The sequence below is a fragment of the Misgurnus anguillicaudatus genome, chromosome 15 (assembly GCF_027580225.2).
Source record: "Misgurnus anguillicaudatus chromosome 15, ASM2758022v2, whole genome shotgun sequence".
In the NCBI taxonomy this organism is placed as follows: domain Eukaryota; kingdom Metazoa; phylum Chordata; class Actinopteri; order Cypriniformes; family Cobitidae; genus Misgurnus; species Misgurnus anguillicaudatus.
In genome coordinates, this window is record NC_073351.2 from 29,952,501 (window position 1) to 29,965,942 (window position 13,442).

At 37.1% G+C, this 13,442-nt stretch overlaps 1 protein-coding gene across 6 annotated transcripts in view; it reads right to left on the reverse strand.

Moving 5' to 3' along the window:
* The window catches only part of LOC129418742 (voltage-dependent calcium channel subunit alpha-2/delta-1), a 146,925-nt gene extending 136,395 nt beyond the window's left edge, over window positions 1-10,530 (reverse strand). For all 6 annotated transcript variants that reach the window (XM_055173609.2, XM_055173606.2, XM_055173607.2 and 3 more), the window contains exon 1: window positions 10,067-10,530. In XM_055173609.2, the coding sequence (XP_055029584.2) occupies window positions 10,067-10,188 (122 nt within the window). In that variant the 5' untranslated portion in view covers window positions 10,189-10,530. The remainder of the gene's footprint in view (window positions 1-10,066) is intronic.
* Window positions 10,531-13,442: the final 2,912 nt, after the last annotated feature.

Genomic DNA, 13,442 nt, shown 5'->3' on the forward strand with positions numbered 1-13,442 from the left:
GATGAAACACAAGTACACAGACAAACACAGACAACTCAAACAAGACGGTACAGCTTGTCTACTGTAACAGCATTAGAGTCGACAAAAGACAAGAGTTAACATACACACCTGAAAAAGATAACTCATCAAAGCAAAGATCAAACTATCAACATAGAATATCAAAATAAAAGCATAACCGAAACAAGAATTTCACATCAAGTTAACAAAACTACATGAAAAAAATAATGAAAAATACCAACAATTTCACATCAATATTTTAGATTTTATACACTGTAAAAAGTGAAAAGTTTGATCAACTTAAAAAAAATACTTCAATTGCTCACATTCAAAAAATTACGTTTATTCATACATCTTTCACCTAAAGTAAAACTAAATTATAATTTTAAATTGGGATTTTTTTTAGGTGTTTCCAAGTTAAGAGATTTTTAAATTAATCCAACTTTTCACAGTGCATGCAAAAAAATTGGTTATTTTAAGCCATGTTGGGAAAATATTGGACAGAACACACCGCTGGGTGAAAATTTATCCAATGCTGGGTTATTTTAATCCATGGTTGCAAAGAACAACCCAACATTGGGTTATTTTTAACCCAGTATGTGGTAATTTTTAAACCAGATTGTGTTCTGTCCAATATTTACCAATTATGGGTAAAAACAACCCTGTGTGTTTGACAAAAGCTAAAACAGTTGTTCAACCTACAACACCTCCTGCCAATTGTTAGTAAAAGGGTGGATACAGATAAACTACAGGTATGTAAAGCCACTCGATCCAATGCCTCAGCGTAGCCAATTAAAATTAAATTGAATGCTAATGTACTGTACAAGACCTTAGACACCCTTGGGTAAAAACACTGTTCAATCCTCATCATCCTTTGAAGTCACCATATGCACTGCTACATGAAGAGTTTATGAATACCAGGATAAAGTCACATGGCGTTCATGGCCTCTGTAATCATCACACATCTAAAATTATCCAAACCATGATGAGAAATTCATGGAGGAGTGTGAAGTTCATCAACGCAATGGAGGAAAACTTCTTGAAGAATGAATGGATATTAATGGACACTGTTTTTTTTAGACAACTTGTGACCCTTTATTAAACAATAATTTATTATTTATAGTAATGATCTTTATTATTGAGAGAAATATTGTACATTATTTACCATAATATTGACAATGGGGCATGGGGGAAAATATACCTGAAAGTGAGTTCTTGGTTGTGTTGGCCAATATTTGATATTTCAAATATTTATCAAGATAAAAATAACATTTATTAATTATATATATATTTTAAATTAATAACATAAAAAATACAACTTTTATATAAAAGCCAGCAATACTTACAATGAAGTCAATACCCACAATGCATTATTTAAGTTAATGTTTTTTTTTATTAGTGCAAGTCTCTAGTTCAGTGTGTTTACAATGGCGTATCCCTTTAAACAATTAAAAAGCCTTTGTGTACCCCTGTGTCTTTCTGTGGACTAACGCACATACAGAACAAAGTACACTTTATTGATATACAGTAGCATATAATCGTACAACATTATAAAAAATGCATCATGGCGTTTTTTTGTATAAAATAAAAAATTATTTTGAATAATTTTGAATAAAATACACATTAAAGGGATCGTTCACCCATAAATGAAAATTCTGTCATCATTTACTCACTCTCATGTTGTTACAAACCTGTAAAAATTTCGTCGTTCTAATAAACACAAAGGAAAATATTTTGAGATATGTTTGTAACCAAACCATTCGTGGACCCTATTTACTTCCATAGTATTCTTTTTTCATACTATGGAAGTAAGTGGGGTCCACGAACGGTTTGGTTACAAATATTTCTCTAAATATCTTTGTGTTCATCAGAATAAAAAAAAATTATACAGGTTTGTACTGTAACAACAAAATGAAATTTTTATTTTTGGATGAACTAGCCCTTTAATGGGAAGGGGCTGGTTGAAGAGACTTACATAACTTTCTAATGTTTGTTGGTGTGTTGGAGAGTTTGAGTCATTTTATAGACGGTTTCAGCAGTAACAACATAAACAAGCAGCTTTTGTGGTCGACACTTAACGTCAGTAAACTCCGCTAAGAATAAATAACAAGAAAGTACTTTAAACAAAGTTTATTTATATAACAAGCAAAATAAACAAACACATAGATTACCTGGGAAACCAAAACATTTGTTTTTTTCGACGAGGTATTTGTTCAAGAGTTCAGTTTAGCAACCAGTCAGACCATTAAAAAACTGAAACCGGAAGTAAAGTTCAGACCAGAGGCGTATCGCGACACTGCACATGCGTCAGATGAAACTGTCTATATATTGTGTGTATTCTAATCTTTCAGGGTATAGTCAATAGCAGTGTTTCCCATACATTGATTTATTTGTGGTGGCCCACCACAGAATCAACACTGGCCCCCACAAATAGAATTTTCATGATTCCCATTTACATTTTTATTTCACTATTTAAAACAGCTTAATCCGGCTTAAAATATAATTTGATGTATAATACAGATCAAATACAGATACAGATCAAAGAGTAGAAGTGAAACATATTTCAGGTGCCAACACTAGATCAAACGCAAACACGACATGATGACGTCACATATATGCTAATTAGCGGGTGACATCATCACCAAAGTCTCCTCAAAATCCTGTGGGAAACACTGCAATAGTCAGTAATGTTTTACAACACCATTTGCCAAAACACATAACTCAGATTTGCTGAAGTCACATGAGTCGATTTTCAAAGAGTTGCTTGTCGGAATGTCAATAGCTATACGTTTCATTGGCCCATTTCAAGCAAAAGTAAGCAAGTTTATTACCTCTTTATTGGGATTAAACAGACCACTAATCGCTGCTTTGCATTACGTTACAGTAATATGTTGGATGTTGTTAAGTTAACCATAAAGGCAAAACTTTAGGACAAAATTTAATTATTTGCTCAATATTTAGCTCATACGCTATCATATTTGAAGAAACTATGGCAAGTCAGATCATTCAATTAATAAAAAACATCAAAAATGTCGATCAGGAGTTTGTTTTAAACAAACGCATAATAAATGACCGCACCTGATGTTCTTATTTGATATAGGAGGATCTTCTTAATGAGCAGATGATTGTGCCTATTAAACGGCACCTATGGTTCGATTCATGATTTTACGTGTATTAATACATGGTAACGATATGCAAAAGGTACAAACCCAGAAGTACACGATGGTGCGAGTTATCGTCTTCAACGTAAATCTCTTTTCTTGGACTACAACAAACACACGGATTGCAGTCAACAGTTTACTTCCTGGGATTGGTGACGTAGACGAGACCGACATTATCATAACTCCTCCCACTTCAGACTCACAGCCTGTAAATTAACTCCTGTTAGCATTGCATTGTGAGCAAATCTTTCAAACATGGTAAGGAGCGTCACATTTATGGCTGACATCAGAGGTATTTAGGCCAATCACAACGTACAGATTAGCTGGCCAATCAGGGACACAGCGCTTTTCAAATAGATGAGTTTTGTACAAAATCCATGCCTTTCAGGAAGAGAGGGAAATCTGGAGCTACAAAAATGTACGGTATGTGGAAAATAATGTGTGTGTTTTTTTAGCATAAACCACACGAACACATTGTATTATACCAAATACACGAAATAACGTTGTGACGTGACAATAACGTAATGCCTGGCAGTGACTAGAGAATAGCATTTTTAAATGAATACGGCAGAACAATGAATGTGAATTAGCGCAGTGCTTTCGAAGTGGATTGTGGGATTGATAGCAGCAGAAACTCCCTAAAGTAATGCTTTTTCGCATAGAGTCTCTTGGTACAGAAATTTGCAAGTGATGTGGAGGTGTGTCCGACCATGTATATAAAACTGTATAGTTGATTACACATTAAAGATATTATTGATTGGCTAATTTCATTTATCATTAATATATGTATGGCATCAAAAGTCTTCTGAGATTAGTTTTGTGCTACCCGTTATGATTTGCAAGTATAATTGAACAATCTAGCTGAATCGTATTGGAGGCAAAACTGAATTTGAAAAAGCCAGTAAAAATGATGGTGCGCAGAAGAGTTGTGAATTTAATATCGGCTCCTCCATTCCCCTCCAGTCTACATCCTATTCTTTCTTCTGCCTGTTTTGTCCTCAGGGACTAGAAACACAGATGTAGGTGGCAATGAGACAATCTGTTGGCCGAGGTGGTTTCTAATGAGCAGTGGTAGACAGATCTGATCATACCAGCTCACTTTGTGCTATAAGTCTCCTGAGTCAAAATATCCTGATTGCAAGTAGATGCCTCCAGCCATGAGAAATCTCACATGCTTTTTAAAATCCAGTATGAATAAGTCATTACCAGTCAAGCTACTTTCACTTACACAGATTTTGCTGGCTCACAGGATGTTACACACTACCCTGTAAAGTTTTTTTGGTGTAGGAGATGCAAAGTTGCTCATGAATTGTCATACATTTCCAGTTTCATGTCTTCCAGACATTTGTATAATGCATTATAAAGCAGATATTACACCTATTAATAAATAAATAGATTGATTTATTTTACAATGTAAGAAGATAGCGCCTGGCGGAGTTGCTTATAGGATAATTGTTCAATTATGACCAAGTATAAAATCCCCTGGGTGCTAGTATGCATTATGTATTACAGTATGCTTTAAATTCATTATATCTAAAGGCTTCAAGTAAAGAGTTCCCTTACTCTTCATTTATATTTTATTATTTTAAGCTAACTTTATCATAAAAGATTATTAAAAGATGTCAGACTATCAGAGAAGTTGTCGAAGTGAAAATGCTCACAGCTCTATAGATGAATTGACTGAAATGGTAATTTGTCTATGATCATAATGTTTCGTTTTTTTTCCAGTAAATGTAAGATTTCATTTACATCCATTTTTCAGGTCCATTCAGAGCTTTCCCTCCTCTCCTCTATAATAAGCTACTTAATCCCTTTAACAGGCTAAGGATTAGAGCCCAGCTGACAGGAGAACAGTGCTGTTACTCCAGACTTTTTAAAAAGAAATCTTGTCTAAGCTCCATTACACTGTACACTAAATGCTGGAGCAGAATGGATTATGGTCCTATGAGGCCCTGGGCACCTCATCAGTTCTCCTTTATTTATAACCTGTATTATATATCACCTTTGTTATTTGATTTCATAATCCACATTTCATTGTTGTAAATGATGCAGATGGTGCCAGCTTAAAAAGATTTAGACAATGAATGGTACAACTAAAATAAAAGGTGTACATATAGGCAATGTTTGCACTTCAACAATGTAGTGAAAAATTAAAGGTTTTCATTTGTATTCATGAAAATTTCACGTACACATAACGACGCTGTCAAAAAGATCAGCAAAGATGACTAAATCTGCTGTATTTCATGTGCCAGGCCAGTAGATGGCGATGTTACCTTGTAAAGAAACTCTACATGCACAAACACATTCTTCTACAGAGCCTTAAATACAAACAATCATTCTTTAGACAGACACTGAGGTAGGTTTATTACTAGAAGTGACCCGGGACTATAAAAAGCCAAAATTTGGGGCGTCCATTAGGGTTGTGCTGATAGACGATACTATCTTGTATCAACGATTATCAGACATACTGCCAATAGTGGGCTTTCATGACGATAGTTGGCGATAGGTATTACTATTCTCATCATTGTTTCACATTAAGATGCGCATTGCGTGCTTTTCCTTGCATGAGAGGGTTCCTTCTGGAACGCACCTGGATGTGCGCGTCTTGGACTCTTGCTCGGACCTAATGAGCGGAGCATGGACTCCTTCTGTAATGCGCATGATTTGGACTCTTCCTCGAACATGAGCTTGTAATACATGCGGCTCTGACATTTCCTTGTACTAGAGAGGTTGTTAGCATGCAGAGGGTTAAAACCAGCGAGTTTGTTGTTCCCGCTCATTGGCACACAGGAAATTTTAGAGCGCTTGGGCTTTACCGCGCTTGGATTAATGACATCAGTTTTAAGAAGGTTGCGGTCATGACAGTGTTTCCCTTGCTTCTTTTTTGTCCATCAATCAAGTGACTTTTCATAAATGAGTAAAAAATGAACAAATAAATAAATGAGTAAACTACTGCCCCGCAACCCGATACTATCGTGTATCGGTGATCTCACAGCCTGATCTCAAAATGGGGCATATCGCCCAACACTAGCATCCATCGTTGTTTTGGTTATAATCGCGCATGCCTATAAATGTTTTTTTTTATCGGACGCACGTGTGTTGTCGTGGTAACGCATCTAGGCGGAACTTAAATTTTGATCTTTGTTTGTTTAATGGTCTGGCTAGTGGCTAAACTGAACTCTGGAACAAATACCTGATACTAATGTTTTCTGTTCCCTAAAGACGAGGGGAGAAAACGATCATGGATCACCCCTATGTGAAGGAAGTTTGGCAGCCGATCTGTAGTTAAGATTGTATACATTATGTAGTACACATTTTACACAGTAATGTTAGCTAAGTGTAGTTTTTGATACGCTTTAGCTATCAGTCCCTCCAGAAAAACGAGATTTTGCGATCACATGATTCAACGCATAATCAGCCAAAGTCTGAATATTAATGCAGGGGCAGCATTTTTTCAAATAGTTAGCACTTTCACAGCATAAATTTCAGATTTCCGTGCGCAAAATATGTGGGGCTTGCATAATTTCATAATCCCTGCATTTTCCTAGGAAAAATCACATATATCTTAGCAGAAAGTTGAAAAATGTTGCATTTACTTCACACAAACGCAGCCATATCCCTGTTGCCATGGAAACGTTATGAAGTGACGTGATTATGTGACATGAACATCATTGACAAGCAGCAAAAGCTGCAAAGAGTTTTTGCAAGTTCCCGCAATTTCATCACATAAAATTGCATAAATATCCCATATTTTCCAAGAAAACATGCCGCAACATCAAGGATTTTTGCCCGCAACAATCACAAAAAACTCTGCGTTTTTCTGGAACGACTGAGCTATGATTTGAACTAATATTTATTAAGCTTGTTACTAGAAATAAATGACTCTACTGTTATAGATTCTTTGCCGAGTTTACCGTAAGTTAAGTTTGTTCCATGAAAGCCATTTGTTTATGTTGTTACTGCTGAAACCGTCTTTAGGCCGTTTCTCAATCCGAAGGCTGCAGCCTCCGGAGGTCGCATTTCTAGGGTGCATACATCATCAAGACGTCATCAGTATTCATAATAACGTCGGAGCTGATGGTGTAGTGGACAGTGGTCCAACATATGGTGCAGACGCACTTCCGGCGACCCGAGTTCGAATCCCGTCCTTTGCCGATCCCATACCCCTCTCTCCACCCTGTACTTTCCTGTCATCTCGTAATTACTGTCTATCAAATAAAGGCAAAATGGGCCAAAAAAAATTATATTAATATTCATAATAACAATTATAAAGTTGACTATTATTCTTAGTTAATCGTAAATTGTTGTAATATGCTTATGATTTGCGAATGTAATGCTCACTTAACTTAAAAAAAAACAGGCTTAAAAAAACAGACCTCCGGAGACTGCAGTCTTTGGATCGAGAAACAGCCAAAGACTGAATTAACACATGCACCTGATGTCGCCATTGTCACAGATTTGCGCTTACATAGTTTACATGGAGACGTCAAGGTTATGTTATCAAAATTTTAAGGGCCCCAATACGCTGTCGTTGTGTAAACGAACAACCAAACCACATAAAACGTTCCTGTTTACGGTTGAAATCGTTGTGTAAACAGCCCCTTAGTCTATTAACAAAACTGTTAACATGTTTACATGTTGTTTTTAAAAGCTGAGGAACAAATCAATATTATGATGTGGGAAGCAGCGGTGTTGAATGTTACCCCACATACTGTAGATCAAGTCACATTAATGGGTATACAGTAGTTGTAATTACTGTGGGTATTTTTTTTTTTAAGTTAAAAATGGCAGTAATATTGATTTTAATTTAAAGGGTACTCCTAAATATTTGCTCAAATGCCTGCCTTTCCCAGCTCTTCCATATTGACTTATGTTGACCGGCCCCGTTAAACAGAGTAAAGGTCGCCAACCACCTGGTGTACATATAGCACCTCACAAAATTTTTAACCGATTGAAATTTTTACTGAATTACAAATCCTACTTTGACGTAATAATTCAACTAAATTTGACAATTTTTTTTTTTGGGGGGGGGTGAACAATCCCTTTAAAATGCCACATGTTGGACTCCAAAACTGCATGTGTGTGGACCTAGCTTATTAAAGCACATTGTGCATTTTTCAGGTGAGACGTGTGGCATCTCTGTGCCAGTAAATGGGCCAGTGTGATACTAAGGGACAGGTGTTTCTGACTGTCAGGCGGACACACTGATCACCTGCGTCATATCTCTATAGGGGTCCTATCCTACAGTACCTTAGTTTCCACTTGAAAAGTGTTCCAGTGCACTAAAAAAAGCATAACAGAGTGTATTATGCTGCTAAAACTGAATGAATTAGGTCATGACCACTTTCACATCCTTTTTAAGTATCTTTTAGAGTAAATGGACGGGATGGCCAATGCTGTTCCAGCAACAGCATCATGCCCATTAAATACCCCAGGGGCAAAAAAATTATATTTGTATCTAAAAATGTTATTCAGAATGTAAAGAAATAAAACTGACAATACCCTGCTTTAAAATACAATGCTTTTACACTGTAAGTCTAACTTATTTTTTGCTCTAACGCACAAGCCTATCAGAAGAAAATGCTTTTGGAGATTTTTGCATTACTTTTTCTTTTAACCTTTCTATTATTGTAAATAAGTAATGTAATGGTTTCTACCACCATATTAAAGCCATTATTGACTCAAATTCTCAGAAAACCAACGGAAGACGCAGCTTATCAAAAGCACTTTTGAAGCAACTGTTTATACGTCCATTAGAAATGAATCGGTCAACGTCATTTCCCAACACCCTAAAGTATTATTAATTCTTACTAAATGCATGTTCTAACAAACAGGTTGTCAAATCAAAAGAATAAAGTTAAATTTCATCAGTTTTAAAAAAACAGAATTTTAGTGCTCTCAAAAATAAAACATTTGATTTTGTGCTTTCCAAACCCACGTGACAAAGAAGATGATAGAGATAAGCAGATGTGACTGACAACTTCAGGCCCCATTCACCTTCATTGTACCGTATGGTGAGTGTTCCAATGACGATATGCATTATTGTCAAATGTGACATAAAATATATTACAATACATACAACACTATGAAATACAGTACACATGTGTGTAGTGCTTGTAGCAGCGCATATATCAATTTAGCCATACATTATGTTAAACCCAGCTGTTCAATAAGTGCAATTCATCCCTGTATTGACATAAACAACCTGGGAAACTGTGAAGGACTTAACTAGGCTATATACTGCAGTCAACTGAAAATCAGTATTCAATATGAATTCATGAGCTGATGAGCATTCCCTATATTTTAAGATAAAAAAGCAAAATGATCCACCATCTGCCCGGACACACACAATAAATGCACAACCAAAAATCTGGACACCTGTAAACAATGACAGATTATATTTTTAGTTTTTGCTTGTGTCTCTTGTAACAGATGAAGAAATAAAACCTGTTACATACATAAAAGTTACATACAGTGATAATGAAATGAAAACCACTACTTGGTTAAAACAAAATGAGACAAACCAAATAAAAAATGCATAATGCAAAATACTGTCAAAAGAAAACTCCAAATGTGTCAATGCAGAAAACGTCTGCTACACAAATATATTGCATCCATCCAAGTTTAAAAATGTATTGATGGTGTAGTTCACCATAAATATTATAACTTATTTTATGTGCGTTATGATTATGCATAATAGAAAATGAAGTAATATGCCATATTTATAAACATTAAATAGACCACTATAGTCTGCACTGTGCATACAGCACATTTAACGCACTCAGGAAAAACTTGCGCGTAAACATTCACACATCCTGAATGAAATAAAGGTTTATTGGAATCGATAGTTTTAAACACTGGAGCTTTGCTACACGCCCATAAACAAACAACGACATTACTGTACTTACATGAGTGGACTGGGAAACTGCGATGGGCTCGATATATGAAGAGATGAAACGATGAACAGCATCAAAACGGACCTTCCGTACCGATTCATGATCAGACCTCCTGATCCCAGGCGCACCATCATTGATAAATCCACAGCAGATCCAGGAACAGTTACTTTTCTCCACAAATACAATGTGTTGCTCGGCTGTCCTGCTGGCTAATCTGATTATTAGTCGTCATCAGGTTAGAGACAGAGACGGATGGGATTGGTGATAGGTGTCCAGTTGGAAATCTCGGTACGCATGGCACAAGCGCGTGTCGCTCTTCTGTATGATCCTGCGCGCTCTCTTATCAAACTACTGACCCGGTGTGTAAATGGGAGGGAGAGATCAATAAACCCGAAACAGCGACATTGTGCCCCCACCCCTCTCTCTTACCATCTCATAGCAAAAGCCTGCTATCTTTCATCTGATCCGTGCAATGCAACCCCCCCCCCCCTCTCTCTCTCTCTCTCTCTCTCTCTCTCTCTCTCGTGCTCCTTAAAACATTAAAAAAGGCATTTTATACTTTAGTTACAATTACATTCTTTAGGGAAATGAGCCATGATTATACTACAGTAACTGCAGTTTAACTTTAGCATTTCTAGTTAAATCACCATATTTTTCTGACTAACCAGTTTTACCATGGTGTAGGTAGGCTAATAGAAATGGCAACCACTATACATTTGATATAATAAAATCATTGATAATTTTCGTAAGGAATCTTTACAAATTCGTATGCTAATTTTACACATTTTAATACAAATAATGTGATTATTAATAGACGTTTTCATAGCAGGCACGTGCGTTGTCGCGGTTAGGCGGAACTTAACTTCCGGTCTCTCTTTTTTACGTGAACGTCTGACTAGTTGCTAAACTGAACTCTATTAATCTACTACTTTTTTAATTTGGTTGGTCATCAGTAATAAAATACTTTAAAAGGACTTTGTTTTTATTGAGGCTTTGCGAGGTTTACCGGAAGTTACGTTTGTAAGTCGTTTGTTTGTTATTGCTGAAACCTATGATAGGCCTACTATTTTTGCAGTGCATAACGAAAGTAGTCGAAAATCGTGGGGTGAAATTATGCACTGTTGCACTTTTGTTTACACGTGATCAACTTAGCACATTACACCAGTTCGTTTTTTTGTTCATTATTAATTTAGCACGTCACTGAATGATGCATTACAAACACGTGCACCCCCCTAGCCTTTACATCACGTTTTCTATAATTCAACGACCATCTATCACATCTATCTATCACCAACAGCTGAATTTAAACGGTGTTTAAAACGTTTATTTTTTAATATAAAACGTTTCTTTTTTTAATATAATCTATGCTGCAAACACTGTCTATGTGCGTGCTTTCACACCCTCCGTTCGTTCAAAATGAGATACTTTTTTTCTTCGAGATGACATAAAACTTAATAAGCACGCGAGCAGGGATGAGGCAGGTCGGGCCGGTTACCCAGGGATTTCGGCTTTCACCCGTCGCCTAGCAACCGCGCTCTCCGCGGTAACGACTGGAGTGGCGCGTGCAACAGGGCGCGAGCTCTATAACATGAGAAGTGCGCGGCGTTCTTTAGCTCTGGCCTTGTCCTTTTGTTGCCTGGTCTGTATGCATGTCCATTAGCACGCATCCATCGAACCGTCGGTCCAATAAAGCCTAGAGGAGGTTTCTTTTCAACGATGCGCCACCACCAAAGAGGAGCAGCAGATCCTCTGATGCAAAAGAGATACAGCATGACCCTGTGGTTGCATAAAGAGCACTATGCTCTAGACCAGGATAAAAGCACCGCTCGGCTAAATAAAAGAAGGGGTACCATCATCAAAAAACACACTTTCTCATTAAAATCCCCCATGGATCTTAAATAGAGAGTACTGCTGTGACCTCTTTACTCTTCAGCATGGCCCAAACTGATGATTAAAGGATGCTGGGAAAGCTGAGTTCATGTGCACTTTGCTTAGATTCGGTTTAATGCGTACACCCAACTCTTTTCAACAACTCGGCATATGCAGGGTCACACAAGAGACCCTAACAGTGTGTTAGACATCGATGTGCATTAAAACATATTAGGAGGACCTCCGAGGCCCATTTGCTACTGAAGCTCTTTATGCGAATGTGTGTTGAAGCAATGCTGTTTGCGCCTGTGGCCTGGCCCTGAGACGTTCAGTAAAAGCTAATGACCAAGCTCATTAAACGTCTGTGAGTCTCTAGCTGTCCGTCTAGACTCGGAGACCGAAGCTTTACTGTGCATATTTATTCATAGTAGCTTTGTTTCGATTACTTTACCCATGACGTTGATTAAGCAAGAAACAAATAATGCTGTGCCTCTAGGGACAAGTTATGAGGAAGCTGATTTACTTCAGATGTACATTTGTCATCCCTGAAAAACAGTACAGCGACGCCTATAGGAATCAAGTTTGCTTTTAGCTACTGTATATGGAAGGGAGGGATGCTCAATTTAGAGGAAAGCGTTTTCATATGCAGGATATTAACAAGTGATGTTGGCTGATGGGAGGCATCGAAAACAAAAATGTATCATGCTCCATGGAACTGAGGATGAGGGGTATCACATATTCTCCCCAGCACATCCTGCTATCCAAGCTACATGGCTCCCCTGGGCCCTCCTACCCCTGTATCCATGGTCTCCATGGCAACTCGCCCTGCATCACATCACCACAGAGAGAATGTATGTTCATAAACACTCCTCTGGTAGTCTGTGTGGAGTCTCTTTCTGTGGGCTCTTAAAGCAAGCCTTACTGTATGTGTATGGAAGCATTTGGTTTGGGTAACTCAAGCTTCTGTGCTTTAATTTAGCCCTGACAAAGTACTGAGAAAATATGAGATGAAGATGAGTCACAGATGTATTCATTTTTTGGAAAACGTGGATGTTTGCTGGAGTTTCTTGATTAATGATTCATATTCAACTATTCAATTAATTGATGCTTTATCCTGGCTGACAATCATTTTGATCAGATATACACACAGATTTTTTTTCCAGAAAATTGTCCCTAGCTTTCACTTGGTGTATAAAGTATAGATTTGCACATAGGGAGTTCAGTTTAATACTTTAGAGGTACATAATGGTACCAAAGGGTGGATATTAGTAGGTACATATCTGGACCTAAATGGTACATATTCAGAACTTTTTAAGGGTACTGCCCAAGTGACAGCTTGGGACCATTTTTTAAATAGAAAGTGTTGAACTGTTAAATATGTATATGACCAGTGTCTTTATTTCCTTTGTGTATACACTAGCTCCCTCTGGTGGCCAATTAATGCAAATACATAGATTACATTTTTACACTGTATTTTTTGGGTCATCTTTCAACTTAAAACAACAACAACAACAAAAAA